General features: G+C 44.1%; 1 protein-coding gene across 1 annotated transcript in view; it reads left to right on the top strand.

Moving 5' to 3' along the window:
* The first annotated feature begins 897 nt into the window (after positions 1-897).
* LOC132829107 (paralemmin-1-like) overlaps positions 898-27781 on the top strand; it is a 300302-nt gene continuing 273418 nt past the window's right edge. The window contains exon 1 of the mRNA XM_060846425.1: positions 898-1073. Within this exon, the coding sequence (XP_060702408.1) occupies positions 1057-1073 (17 nt within the window). The 5' untranslated portion in view covers positions 898-1056. The remainder of the gene's footprint in view (positions 1074-27781) is intronic.

The following is a 27781-nucleotide window of genomic DNA, read 5'->3' as shown; positions in this document are numbered from 1 at the left end:
TAGGGAGAGGTTAGACAGGAAATTACGAGGAGTGTTTTTTTAAGAGTGTAGGACACCAAGGGGGAGTCTTATGGAATTGTATATGAGCATGAGAGGCATGAATAGGGTGAATGCACAAGGACTAGAGGGCATCAGTTTAAGGTTAGAGAGGAAAGAATAAAAGGGAACCTGAGGGGAAGATTTTTTAAACAAAGGGTGATAGGCGTATGAAATGAGCTGCCAGCGGAAGTGATTGAGGCGGGTAAATTAACAACATTTAAAAGGCAATTGGATAAATACTTGGGTATGGGCCAAGTGCAGGGGAATGGGGTTAGCGTTAATGGACATGTTGTTCGGCATGGACCAGTTTAGGGCAAAGGGCCTGACTCCATGCTCAGGACTCTATGACTCTACCAGTAAGTGGTAGATGTGGGTCCAGTTACAACATTTAAATGACATTTGGATAAGTTCATGGTTAGAGAATGTTTGGAGTGATGTGGGCCAAGTGCAGGCAGGTGTGATTAGTGTAGCTTGGGGGATTATTGTAGGCAAAGACAGGATGGATCTAAGGCTCTGTTTCCATGCTGCATGACTCTATAAATCCTGAGATTGTGATGGGGACTCCACTAACATCAGTGTTTCCTTTATTGTTAATTATATTTCTGCTATTTGGGACATGATTAGTTAGCCTGAACTAAAGAAGGCTTCGGTTTCTTGGTGGTACGTATCATCTAAAGTGCTCACTCCCAGAATGGCTCCTGTATTTTAATTTAATTGTATAGAAATCGTCTTTGGCAGTTCGTTCTCTCCCTGCCCAGAAGGCAGACGGAGCAATGCAGGCACTGTCCAGTAGGGGTGCAGTGACACCGCTGTATCATGGAGCTGAGTGAACACAGGACAAAGGCAATGAGATGTGAAGCTGCCGCTCGCTAATAGCAGACTGTCAAAGCAGAGGGGGTGCTTTCTGTAGGAAATAAGCACCCACAGGCTGTGGACACACACAGATCCGACTGCACGTCCTTCCAACCAGCATCCCAGACAGGCTGCCCTCTTGTAACCAGGAGCACCGCACAGTAAATGGCACTGACAATGGAGTAAGTGAATTAAATCTGATCCTGTGGAATAATCTATTGATCCAGCAGGCTGGTGTGGGAGGGTAGGGGGTGGTGGATTGGGTATATCACTGTACTGCTGTCTGTGGGCATTTCATTAAGAGAACTGAGTATTGCACAGCCATGCATTAGCCTGGGTGTCTGCTTGTGAGGCTGCAGGCTTTTGTGGTTGCTAATTCAGCTGAGATTGCAATGTGCTCGCACCTATGTCTTTGAAGGACGATGGGATGTATTGTCTATTTATTTTGCATTCTGAAATGGGGAATGTAACAGTGATTCCCAGTGAATCTCAACATGGCTGCACCAGCCTGAAACCCTTGCAGTTTATACTCAGTATCAGTTGATACCTATGACTCTATCAGAGAAAATTCATTGTGCATCATTAAAAAGCAGAAAATTATTATTGTGATGTATTATCCGTACTGTATAATATGATGTAGTGACCATGAAGGACAGGGGCAGAAGATAGACAGAAAGTTATTTGGTCCTTTCCCCTGAATCCATGCTTCTGAGTGCCCCGAGGTTTTACATTAACCATTTGTTTGTTGAATTATTTATTCATTGTACCTGAGTTAGCAGAGGCTTCTTATTGGGATAGGATTTCTGGCTGTGTTTCTGAACAAGCTTTATTTTGATAAAATCTGCAATTTGCTCAATGCTTGGCATTTTGAGATGGTGCTGTTAGAGACGTGCGTTGGTGTTTATAAACCTCCCTTTTCCCCTTCGCTATCCCTCCCATGAAGTGGGGGTCCCTGTGGGCAGTGGGTTTGGGCCCTGTGTGTCGTCAGCTGTAAGAGAAACACTGTGCCCAACCTGGGCGAGGATCTTCCATGCCAGCCATTTCTGTCCATGCCAGTGAGCAGACAGTGAACTGGAGACTGGGAGAGATCTGGGTCACTTGGCTCCACAGAGAACAAGTCAGGAACTTGTCATTCTTACTGAGTGAGACCCTCTTCCCAATAAAGAGAATCGTTTTTCAATATTCGCCCTGCTTTTTCTGCTGGCTGTTTCTGAGATAATGCGTGACAAGAACACATCTCCTCTTTGTTACTTTGCCCAACTGCTCAGTCACATGTGAGGCTCGACAGTAAGCAACTACAAACTATTTGGAGATATTATTACAATTAATACTCTCACATACACTCACATTTACTCTCTCACACACACATTCACACACTAATATTCTCACATACACCCTTATACTCTCATACACTCGCATTTACAGTCACACACACTCAAACTTATATACTCACACTAGAAGAAAGTGAGGACTGCAGATGCTGGAGATCAGAGTTGAGAGTGTGGTGCTGGGAAAAGCACAGCAGGTCAGGCTGCATCCGAGGAGCAGGAGAATCGATGTTGCAGGCATAAGCCCTCCATCAGGATGATCTGCTGTGCTTTTCCAGCTCCACGCTCTCGACACTTATATCCTCACACGTACACACACACTAGTACTCATAACTCACATTTACACTCAATCACACATTAATACTCACACTCACATTTACACTCACACTCAGTAATACTCACACACTCACATTTAGACTCAAACACATACTCACACACACTAATACTCTCACACTCACATTTACATTCACACTCAAACACACGCTTATACTCTCACATACACTCACGTTTACACTTGCATATACATTCATACTAATATTTTCACACACACTAATGCTCTCACACATATATTTACACACATGAATACTCACATATATTCACATTTACACTCAAACACGTAATAATACTCTCACACACACATTAATATCACACACACTCACATTTACTCACACACATTCACACTAATATTCTCACACATATGCACACTAATACTGTCATATACTCACATGTGGTTTCACTACAAATTCACACGCACACAGACACTCCATAAACCTACTCTACATACACACAGTCCAACTTACAAACAAAAAGATAGCCATATACACTGTCACACACACACACTCATGAACATTCAAGTTCCCATGAGCACACACACACGTACACACACGCACACTTGTTCACAGACTTACATGCGCTCTCTGACACACACACCCATACACACTAACGCACACATAAACAAATACAGACATACACACCTACAAGTGCAAATTAACAGAATGGCATAACATGTATGTATGCACATACACACAGATGCACTGTAGTATATACATGTAAATGCATGTTTACATATGAAAACAGACATGCACACATACACAAATTCATATGCATGTATTCACACACACATATTTTAACAGAGGTTACCATATAGCAAGTCCAAAAATGAAGTGATCTCTGTCTACCTCTGCCTACCCTGGCCTGCGAATGAATTGGAAGTGATTTGTGAGTGATCCTAGAACATAAGGCAGCTGAGGTTCAGCAGTTAATTCGTGAAGCTAGTGGACATCGCCCCAAATACTTCTCTCATAAAATGTTTATCTCTCCATTTTAGATAATGTGTAACACAACCTCATGATCATGTACTTGGGAACAGTAACCCAGATTCTGTAATTGCTGTTATTATGCTACTTGTGACAAGATGGCACCACCTAAATGATGCCAAGTGGAAAATAAGACTCATGTGAAAAGGCACTTAGAAAATAAGATTCCAGAAGGCAAAGAGTGGAATAGGGGAGAGACAGAGTGATTCCTGAAATTAGAACTGAGGATCTGGTCAAAACTGTCAACTTTACAGAGCAGTCTGTTCTGATACAATGTGATAATTCTGTTCCCGTGTAATCCTGCGCCATAAGAAAATCACATAATAGCAGACCATTTAAACAATGGGATTGGAGTTGTGTTATAGCCAATGCAGGTAAAGAAGGTTTGCGTTCTTCAAATAATGGTCTAAATTCTTCAATTATGTTATCGCGAATTAGTGTCAAAGAAATGCATGTTATAGCAGAACCGACTTTACCTTGTTTCACCTTTCCGTAACAATAATTTGTTGCTGTTTTTGGTCTCATTTGATCCAAAGATTGCATTTGGAATATAGACATTTGATACTGGTAGAATTCATACAACACAGGAGACCATTCAGCCTTTGTATCCATGCTGTACATTTGGTGGCTACAGCTTTCCTGACAACTTCAGACCAGAAAGTGGGGCCTTGAATTTCTGACTTCTCCTCTCAGGTCAAGGAGTGAACTCTCTAATAATTAGTTGGACCAAACTTCCAGATCGACCACCAACTTAAACTTACTTTGAGTGAAAAAAACTTGATGTTGGGAAGGGAGAAGCTTTCATATTTCGTGGAAAGAGCATCTATTTTGCCAAGCTGTATACAGGGCAGGTAGACATTCCACTGAGTGATCGGTAAGGGCTTTGTGCTGGGAGTGACCCCGCCCCTTCTGGGCATGATCAAATCTTCAAAGAGAGAAAATATTGATGATAGAACAAGTAATTAACATTAGAAGGGAAACTGTCAAATGGCAAGTGATTTAATTCTTCTGGATCAAAAGGACAGGTTCATCTGTGGTGCAGTAGTAGTGTCCCTACCTCTGATCCAGGAGGCATGTGTTCAAGACTCATATACATTGAAGGTTTGTCATACCATGACTAAGCAGGTTGATTAAAAGCACCTTCTGTGTAGAAAGGGGCTCTTGCAGTGCAGTGGTTGTGTCCCTACCTCTGAGCCAGAAGGCCAGGTTCAAGTCCTATCTACTCCAGAGATGTGTCATAACACTGTGAACAGTTTTTTTTAAAGAAATATCTTGATGGGATATAAAGGGGGGCTGACCGGGAGAGAGAACCGTTAGGCTGAAATGGTCAATAAACTCTCAAAACAATGAAAATGCATGTCCTTTCTTTTCTGTTTGACCAGCCTGGTTAGGATCCACTAACAATGGAATGTGAACAGTCTGTCAGGACTATAGAAATGTTATTACTGTACTTCTTCTATTTTCAGTTTAGCCATCACTTCTTTATGAAGGATATGGTCTCTCCACAGGCAGTAGTCTACTATTGGTTGCCATCTCTTGATACAATTCTCCAGCACTTGATAGAGTCTCTAATGATTAATAGTGAGTCAGGGTGTCTTGTCAATGTGATCTGAGCTTTCTCCAGTGTTCAGACAGCCTTGCAGTACAATACAGTAATGGGTAAGGTCGACCAAAGACGACCAATTAGGATGAGATCTCACATTAGTCTCAGTTGTAAGTTGAGCTTCAGTGACACCATTGTGATGTTCCCAGCCCGGGCTTTGCTAAATTCTTTGCCATAAAGAACAATATGCTGGAGAAACTCAGCATGTCTGCAGAGAGAGAAGTAAAACAGAGTTAACGTTTCAGGTCAATAACATTTGCATCATGAATTCTAACAAATAATCATCAATAGGAAACATGAACTGTTTCTCTCTGCACTGATGGTGCCAAATCTGCTGAGCTTCTCAAGCACGTATTTGATTTTATTTCAGATTTCCAGCATCTGCAGTTTTTTCTACTTGACTCCGAGTTGTCTAGGTGTTAGTAAGTGGTGGGTGTCTCCGCAGGGGGCCACTTGTGTAATTAAGTACTGCATTTAATGTGCTGGCTGTGAGAAAGAAAAGAACTTTGGTTTCTTTAGCACCTTTTGCAGTCTTAAATTATTCTAAAACAGGTCAGGAAGCAATTGCAAAGTGTAGTCACCTGTCCCATGACAATATCAAGGCAGGCAGCCAGTGTTCGCAGACTGGGTTCCCACACACGATGATGTGAAAATGACCAGATATTTTGCTTTTAGGATGTTGATTGAGGGGGAAATATTGCACCAGTATACATGGGAGAGCTCCTTTGCTCCTCTTTGAATAACGCTGTGGGATTGATGATATCGAGGGGAGGGAGCAGATAGAATCATAATCATAGAATCCTGATAGTGCACACAGAGAATATTCAACACGCTGAAGAACATGGTTTTAAAAACATTGTTTTTAAAACAGTGGCTAATTCACTAACATTGCAGATCCCTGGAAACTACAGGGGAATTATTACCACAGCTAATCCACCTCCCCTGCACATCTATTTTCCCTGGAGTGTTGGAGGCTGAGGGGAGACCTTACAGAGGTTTATAAAATCATAAGGGGTATACATAAGGCAAATAACCAAGGTCTTTACCTCAGAGTAGAAGAGCCCAACACTAGAGGGTATAGGTTTAGGATGAGAGGGGAGAGATTTAAAGGGGACCTAAGGGGCATCGAACATAGAACAGAGAACATTGCAATGCAGTACAGGCCCTTCAGCCCTCGAGGATGCACCCACCTGTGAAACCAATCTGAAGCCCATCTAACCTACACTATTCCATTTTCGTCCATATGTTTATCCAATGACTATTTAAATGCCCTTAAAGTTGGCGCGTCTACTCCTGTTGCAGGCAGGACATTCCATGCCTCTACTACTCTCTAAGTAAAGAAACTACCTCTGACATCTGTCCTCGATCTGTCACCCCTCAATTTAAAGGTATGTCCTCTCATGCTAGTTATTACCATCCGAGGAAAAAGCTCTCCCTGTCCGCCCTATCTCATCCTCTGATTATCTTAAATGTCTCAAATTAAGTCATCTCTCAATCTTCTTCTCTCCAACGAAAACAGTCTCTCTAGTCCCTCAGCCTTTCCTCATAAGACCTTCCCTCCATACTAGGCAACATTCTAGTAAATCTGCTCTGAACCCTTTCCAAAGCTTTCACTTCCTTCCTATAATGCGGTATCCAGAACTGTACGCAATACTCCAAGTGTGGCTGCACTATAGTTTTGCACAGCTGCAGCATAACCTTGTAGCTTCAAAACTCAATCCCCCTACCAATAAAAGTGAACACACCTAAGCCTTCTTAACAAGCCCATCAATCTGGGTGGCAATTTTCAGGGATCTGTATGCATGGACACTGAGATCTCTCTGCTCATCGAAACTGCCAAGAATCTTACCGTTGCCTAGTACTTCTTATTCCTGTTGTTCCTTCCAAAGTGAATCACCTCACACTTTTCTGCATTAAGCTCTATTTGCCACCTCTCAACCCAGCTCTGCAGCTTATTTATGTCCCTCTGTAACCTGCAACATCCTTCGGCACTATCCACAACTCCACCGACCTTAGTGTCATCTGCAAATTTACTAACCCATCTTTCTATGCCCTCATCCAGGTCATTTATAAAAATGACAAACAGTAGTGGTCCCAAAACAGATCCTTGTGGTACACCACTAGTAAGTGAACTCCAGGATGAACATTTCCCATCAACAACCACTCTCTGTCTTCTTTAGGCTAGCCAACGTCTGATCCAAACCACTAAATCACCTTCAGTCCCATGCCTCCATATTTTGTGCAATAGCCTACCATGGGGAACCTTATCAAAAGCCCTACTGAAATCCATATACACCACATCTACCGCTTTACCCTCCTCCACCTGTTTGTTCACCATCTCAAAGAACTCAATGAGGTTTGTGAGGCACAACCTACCCTGCACAAAACCGTGTAGACTATCCCTAATCAACTTATTCCTATCTAGATGATTATAAATCATATCTCTTATAACCTTTTCCAACACTTTCCCCATAACCAAAGTAAGGCTCACTGGTCCATAATTGCCAAGGTGTCTCTAATCCCCTTCTTGAACAAGGGAGCAACATTTGCTATCCTCTAGTCTTCTGGCACTATTTCTATGGACAATGACGACATAAAGATCAAAGTGAAAGGCTCTGTATTCTCCTTCCTGGCTTTCCAGGGAATCCTCAGATAAATCCCATCTGGTCTGGCGACGTATCCATTTTCACACTTTCCAGAATTTCTAGCAATCCTGCCCAGTCTCATAGCCTGTAACTCAGTATTCTTCTCGACAACATTGTCTTTTTCCAGTGTGAATACTGATGAAAAATATTAATTTAGTACTTCCTATTTCCTCGGAATTCACGCACAACTTCCCACGACTGGACTTGACTGGCCCTAATCTTACTCTAGTCATTCTTTTATTCCTGATATACCTATAGAAAGCCTTAGGATTTCCCATTATCCTATCTACCAACAACTTCTCATGTCTCCTCCTGGGTCTTCTGAGATCTCTCTTTAGGTTTTTCCTGGCTAACTTGTAACTCTTAACCGCACTAACTGAGCCTTCATATCTCATCCTTATATAAGCCTTCTTCTTCCTCTTGACAAGAGATTCAACTTCTTTAGTAAATCACGGCTCCCTTGCTTGACCACTTCGTCCCTGTCTGACAGGTACATATTTATCAAGGACACACAGTAGCTGTTCTTTGAATAAGCTCCACATTTCAATCGTGCCCATACCCTGCAGTTTCCTTCCCCATCCTACGCATCCTAAATCTTGCCTAATCGCATCATATTTGTCTTTCCCCCAGCTATGACTCTTGCCTTGTGGTATATACCTATCCCTTTCAATCACTAAAGTAAACATAACCAAATTGTGGTCACTATCACCAAAGTGCTTACCTACCTCCAATTCTAACGCCTAGCCTGGTTCATTACCCAGTACCAAATCCAATGTGGCCTCACCCCTTGTTGGCCTGTTTACATACTGTGTCAGGAAACCATCCTGCACACATTGGACAACAACTGACCCATCTAAATATACACAGGGACTGCTGCTATGCATTAGTCAGAGGGAAATGGGTCTGGGTGGGTTAATCTTCAGAGGGTCGGTGTTGATTTGTTGGGCCGAAAGGCCTGTTTCCACAATGAGGGAATCTAATGTAAAGTTCGTCAATGTTTGGAAAATTAAAGTCCTCTATAACAACTACCCTGTTACTCTCACTCCTAAACAGAATCATCTTTGCTGTCCTTTCTGTTACATCCCTGGAACAATTCAGAGGCCTCCAGAAAACCCATACCAGGTTGACTTTTCCTTTTGTGTTTCTAACTTCAGCTCATACTACCTCAGTCGATGAATCCTCACATGTCCATTCTGCCACCGTAATACTGTCCTTGTCTAACAATGCTACACCTCTCCCTTCTTTACCATCTTCCCTGTTCTTACTGAAACATCTAAATCCCAGAACCTGCAATAACCATTCCTGTCCCTGCTCTCTCCATGTCTCCGAAATGGCCACAACATCGAAGTCCCAGGTACCAACCCATGCTGAGGTTCATCCACCTTATTCCGGATGCTCCTGGTGTTGAAGTAGACACACTTCAACCCACCTTCCTGCATGCCGGTGTGCACCCTTGTGACATTGAAGCCTTATTTCTGACTCACTAATCTCAACCTCCTGGACAATAGAACTATAACTCAGGTTCCAATGCCCTGCTGAATTAGTGTAAACCCTCCCGAATAGCATTAGTAAACACCACCCCCCACCCACCAAGATATTGGTAACCCTTCTGGTTCAGGTAGACTGTCCTGTTTGTAGAGGTCCGACCTACCCCAGAATGAGCCCCAATTAAGCAGGTATCTGAAATCCTCCTTCCTGCACCATCCCTGTAGCCATGTGTTCAACTGTTCTCTCTCTCTCTCCCTCCCTATTCCTCACCTCGCTAGCATGTGGCACGGGTAACAAACCAGAGATAACAACTCTGTTTGTTCTAGCTCTAAGATTCCACCCTAGCTCCCTGAATTTCTGCCTTAAATCCCCAACCCTTTTCCTACCTATGTGGACCACAACTTGGGGCTGCTTCCCCTTCAACGATCCCAAAAACACATCCGAGACATCACGATCCCTGGGAGGCAACACACCAATCATGAGTCTCTCCCGATCCCACAGAACCTCCTATCTGTCCCCTTAACTATGGAGTCCCCCAGTGACTAATGCCCTGCTCCTCTCGCCTCTCTCCCACCTTTCCTTCTGAGCAACAGGAACAGCCTCTGTGCCAGAGACCTGTATCCCATGGCTTACACCTTAAGTACCTGCCCACACCCCCCCAACAGTATCCTACAGAGGGTCCCTGCACTGTCTGCTGAATCCCTTTCCATTCCCTGACTGTAACCCATCTGCCTTTTTCTTGCACCTCCAGGATGACTACCTCCCTGTAACTCCTCTCAATTACCCCTTCAGCCTCCTGATTGATCCGAAGTTAATCCAGCTCCAGCTCCATTTCCCTAATGCGGTTTCCGAGGAGCTGGAGTTGGGTGTGCTTCCCGCAGATGCAGTCAGCAGGACACTAGTCATGACCCTTACCTCCCTCACATTCTGCAGGAGGAACATTCAACTTCCCTAACCTTCATTCTCACTATTCTAAATTCCCAAAGAGACTATTGAAAATAAAGAAAAATAACTAGTTACCTTACCAATCCGGCGTGTAGAACTCTTTTTTTTCATCAGGTGAGGTGAATGGGTGAGAGACACTACCTAAGTCGTGTTTTGGGTAAAGCAACCGCCCAAATATATTGCCCCACTTACTCGGCCGTCCTGTGTCCGCTCCTGCTCAGCGTGTGCTCCACCTGTTCATGAGGTAAGTTTTTAAAACACTCACTTACCTTCCCAGCAGCACCCTGGTCATCGCTCCTGCTCTTCCTGCTGCTGAACACAAAATGGAGGCTGACTTTTTTCAACGCAGAGGGAGGTGCATGTGTGGAATGAGCTGCCAGAGGAAGTGGTAGAGGGTGGGACAATTACAACATTGAAAAGCCAACTGGATGGGCATACAAAGTATTTAGAAGGATATGGATCAAATGCTGGAAAATGGGACTGGATTAATTTTGGATGGACGAATTGGACCGAAGGGTCTGTTTCAGTGCTGTACAACTCTAACATTTAGACTGTGGGAGGAAACCAGAGCATCCGGACGAACCCACACAGACACATGGAGAATGTGCAAACTCCACACAGACAGTTGCCTGAAGCTGGAATCAAACCAAGGTCCCTGGCGCTGTGAGGCTGCAATGCTAACCACTGAGCTACCGTGCCACCCTAAGTGTCAGTTTAACATCATACCTGAAAGACAGTGCCTCTGGCAGTGTATCACACTCTCAGTACTGCATCCAGCAGTAGTGGCAGCCTGGATGTCATGCTGAAGCCTGGGGAGTAATGTTAGAAGTCCCAAGTGAGATTGAGGCAAATCAACTCAGCAACCAAATAAACTCTAAACAGCAAGCAGATATTCCACATTAGCACAACTTTGGTGTGAGGCTGCCCTCCAGAGAAACAGTTCGGATTTGTAGTGGGAAATGGGGAGGATTCCTCGGGAATTATGGCTTAGCATTGGATCAATTGCACCCACCCCCAACTCCCCCCAAAAGCTAAACCCATACTGTTACTGCAAAGATAAAACGACATGCTCCTGATTCATTCTTTCCACTGTCACTCAGTGGAAAATCCCAATGGAAAACACAGCAGTTATTTCACACCCAATAACATCACAGTGAACTTAGCCCCTGCTTTCAAGTGAACTACACTGTAGTCAAACATTCCTCACACATCACATTCCATCTGCTCCGTCCTGTCCCAAACACTACATCTGCCAGGGATATCCCTGAAACCCAGATTCTTACACTCACGGCACAATATTTTCCATCATTATTGATGCCACTATTCCACATTAACGCCTTCCAACAAAGGCACTGCAGCTTTTGAAGTGTCCTCAGCAGTAACACTGTAGCCATTTTCAATAGAGTCCCAGTAGTGTGAATGTAGAGCCATTCAGCTCATCAAGTCTACACTAAACTCCTGAAGAACATCCCACCCAGAACCACCATCCCTCCAAACCAATATTTCCCATGGCTAACTCACTCAGACTGTACACAATGGGGAATTTCCCATGCCAAATCCAGCTAACCTGCACATCTTTGGAGTGTGGGAGGAAACCGGAGCACCCAGAGGGGGCCCACACAGAAACAGGGAGAATGTGGAAACACCATATAAACAGTCACCCGAGGCTGGAATTGAACCTGGGTCTCTGACACTGTGATGCAGTTATACGAACCACTGAGCCACTGTGCTGCCCACAAGTTCAGGGTACGTGAGGTGGTGTCATTGTTGCACATAATTGCACCGGTGAATCGCTGAAGTTGGAGACGATAATACTAGCTACCCGAAAATTTCAAAGGGTAATTTTGTGTAACTCAGAGACTGAGATAAGAGAACCTAAAATGTACCACTGAGCACACAGGCATTACGTAGTAAATCAATGTCTTCGGTGTTAGGAACAGTGATTTATAACCATGTGTTTCAGCTCTGCTTGTTGTCGAAGTTTTGAAGCATTGAGTCAGATATGTCTTTACTCTCCAGATGTAGCTTGGCTTGTCAACAGAGATTAATGGACTAATTCCAGTTGAACAGTAGTCTCCATTTCATCTTTGTAAAAGTGAGTCCCATCAGAAAGGCTCAGAGTTTGAGTAGAAACTTTTTTCTTGGAATGTCAGCAAAGCTGGTCAGGCCAAAATTCATTATCCATCCCAAGTTAATTTTGAGACGGTGGCAGTCACTTTTCTTCTTGAGCCATTTAAGTCAAACATCTGTACACTGCTGTCATTTAAATAAGGGATTTTCAGAATGTTGGCCCAGTAGCTGTGAAGGAATGGAGATATAGTTCCAAGTCACGATGGTGAGTATCTTGGAGTGAACTTGAAGCCTATCAGATAGATGGGAGGAATTTGGTGTCTGCTGTGAAGTGCCAAAAGGCAGATAAGATGCATATGGAAAAGGACTAAAGGCACAGCGACTCAGCAGATCAACTTGGAAATCACAATGTTAGAATAGACTTCACTGCAGCAGGAAAAGTTATTCTGAAAATGTTCTGGGCCAATAATGAAAATCTAGGTAAATTATTTAAAAAGCTACATTTTTTGCAGGAAAAGCATTTCAGCAAGGGCCATTTTTGAAACTGCTGAAAGAATTAAACAATATGGAAGGGAAGCTGTAAAAATTAATGAATGCATTCATGGATTGAAAGATGTAATTAGTATTTCACAATTAGATCAATCTTGCTTAAGTTAGACTATATTTAGCTGAAAGCAGATCGAGCAAACTTCTACTGGTATCACAAAGAGAAACTCTTAGGCATCTTTGTGATGTAGTTGATGGAATTTTTTGAGGAAGAAACAAGCAGGTTAGATCAAGGAGAACCAGTTGATGTTATCTACCTGGACTTCAAGAAGGTCTTTGACAAAGTGATGCACAGGAGTCTGCTGAGTAAGCTAAGAGCCCATGGTGTTAGAGGCAAGGTGCTAGCATGAATGGAAGCCTGGCTGTCTGGCAGAAGGCAGAAAATGGGGATAAAAGGGTCCTTCTCAGGATGGCAGTGGTGTTCTACAAGGCTCAGTGTTGGGACCACAACTTTTCACTTTATTTATTAATGATCTAGATGAAGGAACTGAAGGCATTCTGGCTAAGTTTGCAGATGTTACAAAGATAAGTAGAGGGGCAGGTAGCATTGAGGAGACAGGAGACTGCAGAAGGATTTAAATAGGTTAGGAAAGTGGGCAACGAAGTGGCAGATGGAATACAATGTGGGACAGTGTGAGGTCATACATTTTGGTAGGAAGAATAGAAGCATGGACTGAATTCGAAATGGGGAGAAAATTCAGGAATCTGAAGTGTAAAGAGACTTGGGAGTTCTTTTCCAGGATTCTCTCAGGATAAACTTGCAGGTTGAGTCTGTAGTTAGGAAGGCAAATGCAATGATGGCATTTATTTTGAGTGGACTTGAATATAAAAGCAGAGATGTACGTCTGAGGCTCTATAAGGCTCTGGTCAGACCATATTTGGAGTATTATGTGCAGTTTTGAGCCCGATATCTCAGGAAGGATGGCCTTGGAACGTGTTCAGAGGAGGTTTACAAGAATGGCCCCAGGAATGAAAAGCTTAACATTGAGAGGACTGTACTCAATGGAGTTTAGAGTTGAAAAATCTGGTGCTGGAAAAACACAGCAGGCATGGAAGCATCCGAGGACCAGGAGAATCTACGTTTCGGGGATAAGTCCTTCTTCAGGAATGAGGCTGGTGTGCCAGGCGGGCTGAGATAAAAGATAAAGGGGAGGGAATATGGGGGAGGGGCGCTGGGAATAAGATAGGTGGAAGGAGGTGAGAGTGAGGGTGATAGGCCGGAGAGGGGATGGGGGCAGAGAGGTCGGGAGGAAGATTGCAGGTCAAGAGGGCGGTGCTGAATCCGTGGGTTGGGACTGAGATAAGGTGTGGGGAGGGGAAAATGGGGAAGCTGGAGAAATCTACATACATGAGCAAAACCAATGTAGTGTACAAAATCCCATGCAAGGACTGCACAAAATACTACATAGGACAAACAGGAAGGCAGCTAACGGTCCGCATCCATGAACACCTACTAGCCACGAAATGACATGACCAGCTATCCTTAGTAGCCACACACTCAGATGACAAGCAACATGAATTCGACTGGGACAACACAACTATTATAGGACAAGCCAAACAGAGAACAGCCAGGGAATTCCTAGAGGCATGGCACTCATCCATAGATTCTATCAATAAGCACATTGACCTGGACCCAATATACCAGCCACTGCAGCGGAAGCTGGAACTGACAACCGTGAGCGGCAGGTATAAATCACTATAAATGCCGGAGGAGACATCACAGAAGCACTTCACAGGAGGCTCCCAAGCACTGAGGATGTCACCTAGACAGGGGACAAAACATCTGCAACACAAATTTCAGCTTGGCGAACAGAACCACAACAACGAGCACCCAAGCTACAAATCTTCTCCCAAACTTTGAAAATCTACATTCATCCCGTGTAGTTGGAGGGTTCCAAGGCGGAAGATGAGGCGCTCTTCCTCCAGGCGTTGTGTGGTCAGGGTCTAGCGATGGAGGAGGCCAAGGACCTGCATGTCCTTGGCGGAGTGGGAGTGGGAGTTAAAGTGTTCAGCCACGGGACGGTTGGGTTGGTTGATGCGGCTCGCTGAAACGTTCTGCAAGTAGGCGGCCTGTCGCCCCAATGTAGAGTACACCACATCGGGTGCAACGGATACAGTAAATGATGCGTGTGGAGGTGCAGGTGAATTTGTGACGGATATGGAATGGTCCATTGGGGCCATGGATGGAGGTGAGGGGGGAGGTGTGGGCGTAAGTTTTGCACTTTTTGCGGTTGCAGGGGAAGGTGCCGGGAGTGGAGGTTGGGTTGCTGGGGGTGTGTGGACCTGACGAGGGAGTTGCAGAGGGAGTGGTCTCTCTGGAAAGCTGATGGGGTGGGGAGGGAAATATATCCCTGGTGGTGTGGTCTGTTTGGAGGTGGTGGAAATGACGGAGAATGATACGATGTATCCGGAGGTTGGTGGGGTGGAAGGTGAGGACCAGTGGAATTCTGTCCTGGTGGCGATTGGAGGGGCGGGGCTCAAGGGTGGCGGCGCGGGAAGTGGAGGAGATGAAGTGGAGGGCATCATTGACCTTGTCTGAGGGAAAATTGCAGTCTTTGAAGAAGGAGGCCATCTGGGTTGATCGGTAGTGGAATTGGTCCTCCTGGGCGCAAATACGGCCGAGGTGAAGGAATTGGGAATATGGGATGGCGTTTTTACAGGGGGCAGGGTGGGAGGAGGTGTAATCTACGTAGCTGTGGGAGTCAGTCGGTTTTTAGTAAATGTCAGTGTTGAGTCAGTCGCCCGAGATAGAAATGGAGAGGTCTATGAAGGGGAGGGAGGAGTCTGAGACGGTCCAGGTAAATTTGAGGTCGGGGTGGAAGGTGTTAGTAAAGTGGATGAACTCTTCAACCTCCTCGTGGGAGCATGAGGTAGCGCCAATTGATGTAACAGAGGAAAAGGTGGGGAGTGGTGCCAGTATAGCTGCGGAAGATGGACTGTTCCACATATCCGACGAAGAGGCAGAAATTTGGTACTTGTGAAAATCGCTGTATATAAGGTTTTTGAAGAATGTAAGCCTAAAGGGGGTGACTTTACACTGTATGGACAATCACAACCTGCAGAATAATTTACATCTCACAAAAAGGTGTGACAAAGTGGTTAATGATTGCTCATGATAACAGATATCATCGAGATATACAGCACGGAAACAGACCCTTCGGTCCATCTCATCCATATCGACCAGATATCCTGTGTAGATCTAGTCTCATTTGCCAGCACTTGGTCCAGATCCCTCTAAACCCTTTCTATTCATATATCTGTCTAGATGCCTTTTAAATGTTGTAACTGTGCTAGCCTCCACCACTTCCTCTGGCAGCTCATTCTGTCCACACACCACCCTCTGTGTGAAAAAGTTGCCCTTTAGATCCCTATTCACTCTTTCCCCTCTCACCCTAAACCAATGCCCTCGAGTTCTGGACTCCCCATCCTGGGGAAAAGACTTTGTCTCTTTATCCTATTCATGCCCTTATGATTTTATAAACCTCTAAGAACGTCACCCCTCAGCCTTTGACGTTTCTGCTTAAAAACAAAAGAGATTGCCAAAATAAAATAGGTTAATGCACGCCTGCTTTGCAAAAAGGAATGCTTGTGTTAAGACAATGTTGGAGGTTGTTGAAAAGGAATGTCATGTTTTATGATGGTATAATACGCAAATTCAATATTTGTAAACTGTTTCCAAATATTGTGTGTTATTGAATGATTAACTACTTTGGGCATATATAAGAGTGACTGCTGGAACGCTGGTTGTTGATGGTGGAGGTGTAGACCTTTGTACTGTTTATTCTCGAAATAAATGTAGCACTGAGTATGAGATTGGCATTTGGCTTCCTACTTCACCATCTGACTGTCAGAGATTGAACACTTCAGGCTGGGAGCAGTCCATGGATTTGAAAGGAGGCATGGCAACTTTGTATTTGGCAGAGGACACACACTGTGCATCGGTGATAGGGGAGTGAGTGTGCAATGTGGAACCTGGGGTGAAAAGGACTGAATTACTCTCCATTAAATTGCAAGTAGTTTGCCAGGTCAGTGAGGCTGGAGAAGGATTGCACTCAATATAAGTCCAAAATTTGCATTTTCCACCTGTGCAGAGTTTCATTGATGGATGAAATATTTCAGACATGTAGCCATTGTTTCACTGTAGCTGATGGAAGCCAATTAACGCACAGCAAGATTCCACAAAGAAATCATCATTAGGCTTTATGATTTCCACTGGGCCTTTCTCACCTCAGATCAGAGTCTGGTGTGGACTAATTGATTGGTGTACCATATGACTGCTGACATGGTGGAAGGAAGCTAAGATGGATTCAGTCTTAGAATCCCTACAGTTTAGAAACACACCATTCGGCCCAACAAGTCCACACTGACTGTCTGAAGACTATCCCACCCCGACTCACCCCCTACCCTATCCCTGTCACCCTGTATTTCCCATGGCTAATCCACCTAATTTATATATCCCTGCACACAATGGCAATTTAGCATAGCATATAGAGCAAAGAACATTACAGCTCAGTACAGGCCCTTTGGCCCTCAATGTTCTGCCGACCCCTGAAACCAATCTGAAGCCCATCTAACCTACATTATTCTATTATCATCCACATATTTATCCAATGACTATTCAAATCGCTTAAAGTTGGCATGTCTACTGCTGTTGCAAGCAGGAATTCCGCACCCTTACTACTCTCTGAGTAAAGTGCCTACCACTGACGTCTGTCCTATATCTATCACCCCTCAATTTAAAGCGATGGTCCTTCATGCGAGCCATCACCATTCGAGGAAAAAGGCTCTCACTGTCCACCCTATCTAACCCTCTTATCATCTTGTATGTATCTGTTAAATCACCTCTCAATCTTCTTCTCTCTAATGAAAACAGCCTCAAGTTCTTCAGCTTTCCCTCATAAGACCTTCCCTCCATACCAGGCAATGTCCTGGTAAATCCTGTCTGCATCCTTTCCAATGCTTCCACATCTTTCCTACATTGCGGTAACCAAAACTGTACACAATACTCCAAGTGCGGATGCAGCAGAGTTTTGTACAGCTGCAACATGACCTCATGCATCCGAAACTCAATCCCTTTACCAAGGAAAGCTAACACACCATACACCTGGCCAATCCACCTAACCTGCACATCTTCAGACTTTGGGAGGAAACTGGAGCACCCAGTGGAATCGCACACAGACATAAAGAGAATATGCAAATTCCACACAGACAGTTGCCCCAGGCTGGAATTGAACCCCAGGTCCCTAGTGCTGTGAGACAGCATTGCTAACTACTGAGGCACTGTGTTGCACCACCAATGACAGTGATCTCTCATCGAAAGGACAGTGTGTCCAGTAGGATAGTACTCTGTCTAAGTTGTGCTGGAGTTTCAGTTGGGTCATATGCTCAAGCATTTGGAATGGGATTTGAACTCGCATTAAACCATCTCTAGTGCCACACACTGAGCCACCTTGACTGATTTAGGGGGAGATTAGAAGATTAGATTTGACAATGACTCAGCAAGGTTTTAACTACCTTTACAGGATGCTAGCCAAACATTTGATTGGCATTTTCCAGATTATAAATTTATTGCAACTGTAAATGACATAGAGAAGCCTGTCTCCAGCTTGGAGCAAGACACAACTCATGCAAGTTTGGTGACCTTGCCAGCTTTCAACTCCAGTCAGTATCATTCGAGCAGAGTCTCTGGTCGTTATCAATGCAGAAGGCCCTGAAGAAACTCAGCAGATCTGGAATCAACTGCAAAAAGAGAAATCAAGTTAATGTTGTGTATGCATATGCCACCACTTCCAACACTGACCATATCCTCCCTTTCCCTGTCAGCATTTCAATGGGTCTGTTCACTCCATGGTACCCCTGTCTGCTCTTCCATCATTCCCAAACTTCAGGGTGCAACACTTGCCCTTTTACCTCTGCCCTCATCCACCACCAAGGCTTGTGTTCCTTTCAATTCAATCTATGTTGTCTATGGTGTGAACCTTGCAACTGGGGAGATCAAACAAAGACTGGATAACTGCCTTATGGAACACCTTCAATCAGTCCCTAACCTTCTAATCACTCACTATTGTGATGTACCGCCTGGCTTACATTTCAGTCCTCATGCAGTGAAGCCCAACACAGATTGAAAGAACTCTTCGTCCTTTATGTGGGCATCTTGTAGCCTTCATGATTCAAATGGAGTTCTGCAGTTTCAGACCAGGAGCTCTGTCCTCCATGTTAATGATGCTTTACTCCCATGTGCCTGTTTGAATCTTGCTTCTCATGTTTTTGCTTTCAGACAGAGTTGTTCATCATTCTTCCATTAGCACTTAATCTTTGTTTCTTTATTTAAAAATGAAGTGGCCATAATCTAGTGGATGATAGGGCTACTCTCTCATTAGTGTGTGTGTGTGTGTATGTGAGAGAGAGAGAAGTGGCAGTGGTTTAACCAGACAGTCACTGCACCTTGCAAAAGAGGGTTGATAAAGAGGGTAACCCTAGCCAATGCAAGCAATGAATGTATGCTGTTGCTGTTATGCTACATTGCAGACCAAACTGAGCAAACTAGCCCTCCATTTCTTTCCTATAATCAGCTCCAATCCCTTTGCCTTTTGTACCATGACATCTTCTTTCATTTAATCTCTCTCACTCCCTTTCCTATCCCAATATTCCCTTTCATCCCCTCCTTCCTATCAACAAAAATCCCATCGCATTTCTTTCTCCTGTCAAATTTGAAGAAGTTGTATTCGAATGAAAATGTTTAAAGAAAGGTGGTAAGGACAAGACAGGGAATTATAGACCAGTGAGCCTCATGTGGGCAAGTTGTTGGAGGGAATCCTGAGGGACAGGATGTACCTGTATTTAGAAAGGCAAGGACTGATTTGGGATAGTCAAAATGGCTTTGTGCATGGGAAATCATGCCTCACAAACTTGCTTGAGTTTGTTGAGGAAGTAGCAAAGATAATTGATGAGGGCAGAGCAGTAGATGTGATCTATATGGACTTCAGTAAGGCATTCAACAAGGTTCCCCATGGGAGACTGATAAGCAAGGTTAGATCTCATGGACTACAGGGAGAACTAGCCATTTGGATACAGAACTTGCTCAAAGGTAGAAGACAAAGGGTGGTGGAGGGTTGCTTTTCAGACTGGATGCTTGTGACCAGTGGAGTGCTACAAAGATCAGTGTAGGATCCTCTACTTTTTGTCATTTACATAAATGATTTGGATGCGAGCATAAGAGGTACAGTTAGTAAGTTTGCAGATGGCGGCACGGTGGCATAGTGGTTGGCACTTCTGCCTCACAGCGCCAGAGACCTGGGTTCAATTCCCGCCTCAGGCGACTGTGTGGAGTTTGCACATTCTCCCCGTGTCTGCGTGGGTTTCCTCTGGGTGCTCCAGTTTCCTCCCACAACCCAAAAATGTGCAGGTTAGGTGAATTGGCTATGATAAATTGCCCATAGTATTAGGTGAAGGGGTAAATGTAGGGGAATGGGTCTGGGTGGGTTGCGCTTCGGCGGGTCGGTGTGGACTTGTTGGGCCAAAGGGCCTGTTTCCACACTGTAAGTAATCTAATCTAATCATGACACCAAAATTGGAGGTGTAGTGGACAGTGTAGAGGGTTACCTCAGATTTCAACAGGATCTTGACCAGATGGGCCAATGGGATGAGAAGCGGCAGATGGAGTTTAATTCAGATAATTGCGAGGTGCTGCATTTTCGGAAAGCAAATCTTAGCAGGACTAATACACTTAATGGTAAGGTCCTAGCGAGTGTTGCTGAACAAAGAGACCTTGGAGTGCAGGTTCATAGCTCCTTGAAAGTGGAGTCACAGGTAGATAGGATAGTGAAGAAGGCATTTGGTGTTCTTTCTTTTATTGGTCAGAGTATTGAGTACAGGAGTTGGGAGGTCATGTTGTGGGCTGTACAGGACATTGGCTGGGCCACTGTTGGAATATTCTGTGCAATTCTGGTCTCCTTCCTCTCGGAAAGATGTTGTGAAACTTGAAAGGGTTCAGAAAAGATTTACAAGGATGTTGCCAGGATTGGAGGATTTGAGCTCTAGGGAGAGGTTGAAAAAGCTGAGGTTGTTTTCCCTGGAGCGACCTTATAGACGTTTACAAAACCATGAGGGGCATGGATAAGATAAATAGGAAAAGTCTTTTCTCTGGGGTCGGGCAGTCCAGAACTAGACGGAATAGGTTTAGGGTGAGAGGGGAAATTTATAAAAGAGACCTATGGTGCAACTTTTTCACACAGAGGTGGTACATGTATGGAATGAGCTGCCAGAGGAAGTGGTGGAGGCTGCTACAATTGCAACATTTAAGAGGCATCTGGATGGGTATATGAATAGGAAGGGTTTGGAGAAATATGGGCTGGGTGCTGGCAGGTGGGACTAGATTGGGTTGGGTTATTTGGTTGGCATGGACGGGTTGGACCAAAGGGTCTGTTTCCATGCTGTACATCTTTATGTCTCTATGCCTCTAAGAAAATGTTTTTCTCTCTCTCTCTTCAGAGAAGCTGCAGGACCCACTGAAGGTTTCCAGAACATTCCGTTTTTATTTCAGAGCTCCACTATTTGTGGTATTTTTCTTTGAACCAACTTTATTCTTGTCTGGGAAGTCAGAACTAATCAGGGTGACAAATTCTGATTGAGTTCAGATCTAGAGCTCTCTGTTGAGAGTCTAGGTCAATGTTACTATCGCTTCTGGTGACCTTATATTAAACTAAGTGCCTTTAGTTTGAAGAATGTCATCAATGCTCTTAAGGCGGGCCCAAATGAAATACAATTCACCAGCAGCTTGAACAGGAGAGATGGGTCAATATTTGGGAGGAGGCACTATCAGAGAGATTCTTTACTTGACTAGACATGGGTGGGGCACAGGCGCACGAAGGACGAGTGACACCAAGAGACAGGCCATCACATGATCATGAGAGAATGGTTTTCAATTTTGAACGCAATGTTTCTCATTATTTTTTAACCTCAGTCCTTTCCCACCTTTACTTCATGTATAGTCCTGCCCCCCATCCCCCCCCCACCGCCGTCATTGCCTACTCCCTGATGCATGGTTGCCATGTGGGATGGAGTTGTAGTCAATCAAGTTTTGCTATGTCTTTTCTTGTCCAGTTTTATCCCTGTTCTGTGCCTGTCTTTTTGTGTTGAGGTACATTCCCGTGGAAGTCATGTGTCTGTTGGTACCATGGGTGGGTCATTGCCCATTGTTTATCTGCCCTGAGATGTTTCTGGAATGGCTATGGTGACCTGGTCGTTGAACAACAGGAGGAGAGGCCAATCAGTCTCTCTTCCTCACAGGTGGGGATTGCAGTTGATTATTTCTACTGCAATTTCTGCTTTGTCGCAATAATCCCCACAAACAGAAAACATAGCCTCATCAGAGAAAGGAAAAGGAACACTCAAGAAAATTCCACAATGAGCTCCTTCAAAATAACCTCTCAGATCCCAACATTTCTGGATTCACCATTTGATCCTGCCTTTGGAATGAAGACCCAGGGAGTAATGGTTTGGATAACAACAATGAAAGACATTATCCAGGCTTGTTTGAGACTCAAGATGTGAGGTGCAAAAAGTAAATTAGACAGGAGCAAAAAATAACAAAAAGACACTGACAGATGAAGTGAGTGGATGAAATTGTAGCAAATGGATCTCACATGAGGCCCTTCATTCTTGTACGGATAGCTCTGATATAGAGATGGTAAAAGTTAGAAATAGTGGAGGTTTAGTGTCCATATAAACAGATTACTGAAGTGTTATCCTCAGGTACTAAGTGTAAATGAGAAAGGTAGACAGGGCTGTGAAGAAGGCTTTTGGCACACTAACCTTCACCAGTCAGGGTACTTAATATAGAAATTGGGAAGATATGTTGTTGAGGCAGCAATTGGAGTATTGTGTTTAGATTTGGTCCCCTTGTTATACAATGGTTGTTATTAAACTGGAAAGAGTGCACAAGAAAATTACAAAAGTGTTGACTGGACTCAATATTCTGAGTTATAGGGTAACATTCAACAAGCTAGGACTTTTTTCTTTAAAGCATAGGAGACTGAGGGGGGACCTTATAGAGGTGTATAAGATCATGAGGCATGGAAAGGGTAAATGCACTCAGTCTTTTTCACAGGATTGTGGAATAGAGGATGAGAGGAGATCATAGAGTCATAGTGATATACGGCATGGAAACTGAACCTTTGATCCAATTCCTCTATGATGACCAGATGTCCTAACCTAATCTAGTTCCATTTGCTAGCAATTGGTCCATATCTCTCTAAACCCTTCCCATTCATATATCCATCCAGATGCCTTTTAAATGTTGTAATTGTACCAGCCTCCACTACTTCCTCTGGCAGCTCATTCTATACACGCAACACCCTCTCTGTGAAAAAGCTGCCACTTCAGTCTCTTTTAAATTTTAGCCCTCTCACTCTAAACCTATACTCCCTAGTTCTGGACTCCCTCATCCCAGGGAAAAGACCTTGTCTATTGACCCTATCCATACTCCTCATGATTTCATAAACCTCTATAAGGTCACCCCTCAGCCTCTGAATCTCCAGGGAAAATAGCCCTAGCCTATTCAGCCTCTTCCTATAGCTCAAACCCTCCAACTCTGGAAACTTACTTCTAAATCTTCTCTAACCCCTTTCAAGTTTCACAACATTTTTCCGATAGGAGGGAAACCAGAAGTGCACACAATATTCCAAAAGTGGCTTTACCTATGCTCTGTACAGCCACAACATGACCTCCCAACGTCTGTATTCAGTTTAAGGCTAGAGGGGAAAGAATAAAAGGGAACCTGAGGGGCAAAGTTTTTACACAGAGGGTGGTACTCATGTGGAATGTACTGCCAGCAGAAGTGGTTGAGGTGGCTACATTAATAACATTTAAAAGGCATTTGGACAAATATAAGAATAGGAGGGGATGGAAGGATCTGGCCCAAGTGCAGGGAGATGGGACTTCCGTGGATGGATATTTTGGTTGGCATGAACCAGTTTGGGCCAAAGGGTCTGTCTTTGTGCTGTGGGACACTCTGACTCTATGACATAAATTCACTAGAGTCAACTCATTAATTCTGTTTCTCTCTCCACAGATACTGTCAGACCTGCTGAGTTTTTCCAGCAATTTCTGTTCGTGTTTCAGATTTCCAGCAACAGCAATTCTTTGTGTTTTTGTTGTTGTTGAATATAATTGCAATGTTCAACTCTGTAACCAGGCAATGACCATTTCCAGCATGAGATAATCCAACCATTGTCTCTTGATACTTGATATTACCATCACTAAGTGCCCCATTACCAACACTTGAGGGGTTATTATTAATCAGAAACTGAACTGTGAATATAGAAAACATTAAGATTGATGAGTCCCCAGGACCAGACCAGATTTCTCCTAGGCTGCTCTGGGAAGTGAGAAAGGAGGTTGCTAAGCCGCTGGCGAGGATATTTGCCTTCTTACTCTCCACGGGAGTCATAACGGAGGATTGGAAGGAGGCGAATGTTGTTCCACTTTTCAAGAAGGGTACTAGGGAAATCCCTGGCAATTACAGACCAGTCAGTTTTACACCTGTGATCAGCAAGGTTTTGGAAAGAATTCTGAGGGATAGGATCTATGACCATTTGGCAAAGCACAGTGTGATTAAAGGCAGTCAGCATGGCATTGTGAGGGACAGGTCATGCCTCACAAATCTTATTGAGTTCTTTCAGGAGGTGTCAAGACAGGTCGACGACGGTAGAGCAGTGGATTTCAGCAAAGCATTTGATAAGGTTTCCCATGGTAGGCTCATTCATAAAGTCAGGAAGTATGGGATACAGGGAGATTTGGCTATCTGGATTCAGAATTGGTTGGTTGACAGAGGGCAGAGAGTGGTTGTAGATGGGAAATATTCTGTCTGGAGGACAATGTTGAGTGGGGTCCCGCATGGCTCTGTTCTTGGGCCTCTGGCTCTTTGTAGTTTTTATAAATGACTTGGATGAGGAGGTTGAGGGGTGGGTTAGTAAATTTTCAGATGACACAAAGGTTGGAGGTGTTGGCGATAGTATAGAGGGCTACTGCAGGCTGCAGTGCGACATAGACATAATGCAGAGCTGGGCTGAGAAATGGCAGATGAAGTTCAACTTAGATAAATGCGAAGTGATGCATTTAGGAAGGTCGAACTTGAATGCTTATTAAAGACGGGATTCTTGGCAGAGTGGAGGAAGAGAGGGATCTGGATGTGCAAGTACATAGATCCCTCAAAGTTGCCACCCAAGTGGATAGGGTTGTTAAGAAAGCACATGGTGTTTTGGCTTTCATTAACAGGGGGATCAAGTTTAAGAGCTGCGAGGTTTTGCTGCAGCTCTACAAGTCCCTGGTGAGACAAAACTCAGAATATTGTGTCCAGTTCTGGTCAGTGTACTATAGGAAAGATACAGAGACTTTGGAGAGGGTGCAAAGAAGGTTTACCAGGATGCTTCCTGGACTGGAGGGCTTGCCTTATGAAGAAAGGTTGAATAAGCTCGGACTTTCCTCTCTGGAGAGAAGGAGGAAGAGAGGAGACCTGATCGAGGTGTACAAAATAATAAATGGAATAGATAGAGTCAATAGCCAGAGACTTTTTGCCAGGGCAAGATTGACTGGTACAAGAAGTCATAGTTTGAAGATATTAGGAGGAAAGTATAGAGGAGGCATCAGAGGTAGTTCTTTACGCAGAGAGTTGTGAATGCATGGTGGTGGAAGCAAAGTCATTGGAGACATTTAAGCGATTGCTGGACATGCTCATGGATAGCAGAGAGTTGAGGGGTGCATAGGTTAAGTTACTACATTTTACGTTAGGATTAAATCTCAGCACAACACCGTGGGCCAAAGGGCCTGTTCTGTGCTGTACATTTCTATGTTCTATGTTCGATGTTCTAAATACTGTGGCTGTCAGAGCACATCTGAGGCTAGAAACTTTGAGATGAGTAACCTCCTGGCTCCCCAGTGACTGACCACTATCTACAAGGCACAAGTCAGGAGTGTGATGGAATACTCCCTACTTCCCTGGACGGGTGCAGCTCCAACAACACTCAAGAAACTTGATGTTATCCAGGACAAAGCAGCCCACTTGATTGGCACCACATCCATCACTTTCAACATTCATTTACAGAATGGATGTACTGTATCAACAATTTGTACCATCTGCAAGATACACTGCAGTAACTCACCAAGGCTTCTCTCACAGCACTTTCTAAACCTGCAACCTCTACCACCTAGAAGGGCAGCAAATATACAGCAACTCCGCTATGTGTACATTCCTGTTATATGGCAGTGACAGCTCTCTATATTGTATGAGCTGTTGTTCATCATGATGGTTGCTCCCACCAACCTCTTTGCATGTGGCACACTGCAGTGTTAGTGTAGTCAAGGAAGATCATTTACTGGTCTAACTAGAAGGCTTTCTTGTAGGTAACAAGATATAGTTATTGCAAATGAACAGCTAGTCACAGTATCTTCTGCCTTGGGACCCTTCAACTACACGGCATCAACATCGACTTCACTATTTTCCAAATCTCCCCTCCCCCCACCTCATCCCAGATCTAACCCTCCAACTCGGTACATCCTCTTGACCTGTTCTACTTGTCCACCTTCCTTCCCACCTATCTGCACCACCCTCCCCACTGACCTATCACAATCATTCTCCACCTGCATCCACCTGTCACCCTCTCAGGTACCTTCCCCCAGTCCCACCCTCAACCTCCTATTTATCTCTCAGCACCCTCTCCCCTTCCACATTCCTGATGAAGGGCCTGTGCCCAAAATGTCGATTCTCCTGCTGCTCGATGCTGCCTGACCGGCTGTGCTTTTCCAGCACCACACTTTTCAGTGGTATTAGGGACTTTGAGGATGACCAGATGTTAGGTTTGTTTCAGGCAGATGAGGAGGGATGAATCAGGTTATTAACCCCTTTATTTCTTTTCAGCACACGGACTTCAATCAAAACCTAATGCTAGTGAAAATTAAGATTACCAGGTTTGCTTGAGTGAAAGAAAGTAGACTTTTGTTACTTACTCAAAGAAAAATAATAAAATATGGCATCAAACTCACACAGGAATACAAATATACAGTGTATAGATGAGAGAATATCTGATACGAAAGGAAGGTCAACAATGTGCAAAATAAAAACTGTTCAGAGTCCTTAAGGTGTTAGATACTAACCCAAAACCATGACTGTTTCATTGTTGTTCTGTATTCTCAGCAGCGGTGAAATTTGTAGGTAAAAACAATGATTGCAGATGCTGGAAACCAGATTCTAGATTAGAGTAGTGCTGGAATAGCACAGCAGGTCAGGCAGCATCCGAGGAGCAGGAAAATTGACGTTTCGGGCAAAAGCCCTTCATCAGGAATAGAGGCAGGGTGCCTGCAGAGTGGAGAGATAAATGAGAGGGGGGTGGGGGTGGGGAGAAAGTTACATAGAGTACAGTAGGTGAATGGGAGTGGGGGTGGAGGTGATAGGTCAGAGAGGAGGGTGGGGAAGGTAGCAAAGAGTGAAATCAGCAGTGAAATGTGTAACCATCTTTCTGTTTTATAAGCATTGAAGGGAAACATGTAGGAAGAGAGAAAAAGAGTCTTCCAGTTCTGTGTTTCTAATCCAATTCCTTTTTTCACTCTACACAAAAGCTGCTTTCCTGTAATACAGATCACTTGTATATTCCCCTGTCTGGCATCATTGTCTTCAACATGCTGGGTAATCTGCTGACAATTTTCAGTGATACCTCCAGAAAGGTGTGCTTCAAACTTTGGAGCTAAGGCTTTCTCCATTCATGGCTTTGTTTCAGTACCTTTTGATAAAATGTTCATTTTAGCTTAGTCTGGCTTTATTGATCTCGTATTGGTTTCACAAAGTTGACCCAACCTGGCACTGTTGTAATCATCTGAAGTCAGTGGTTTTTCAGTTTTTAAAAATTAGTTTTGTCCAAGAATATTTGAATGTTTTCAAGAAGGAGATGGATATGG

This window comes from Hemiscyllium ocellatum, chromosome 28 (assembly GCF_020745735.1).
Source record: "Hemiscyllium ocellatum isolate sHemOce1 chromosome 28, sHemOce1.pat.X.cur, whole genome shotgun sequence".
Classification (NCBI taxonomy): domain Eukaryota; kingdom Metazoa; phylum Chordata; class Chondrichthyes; order Orectolobiformes; family Hemiscylliidae; genus Hemiscyllium; species Hemiscyllium ocellatum.
The sequence above is the reverse complement of the archived record's forward strand: the minus strand, read 5'-3'. Positions and strand labels throughout refer to the sequence as shown.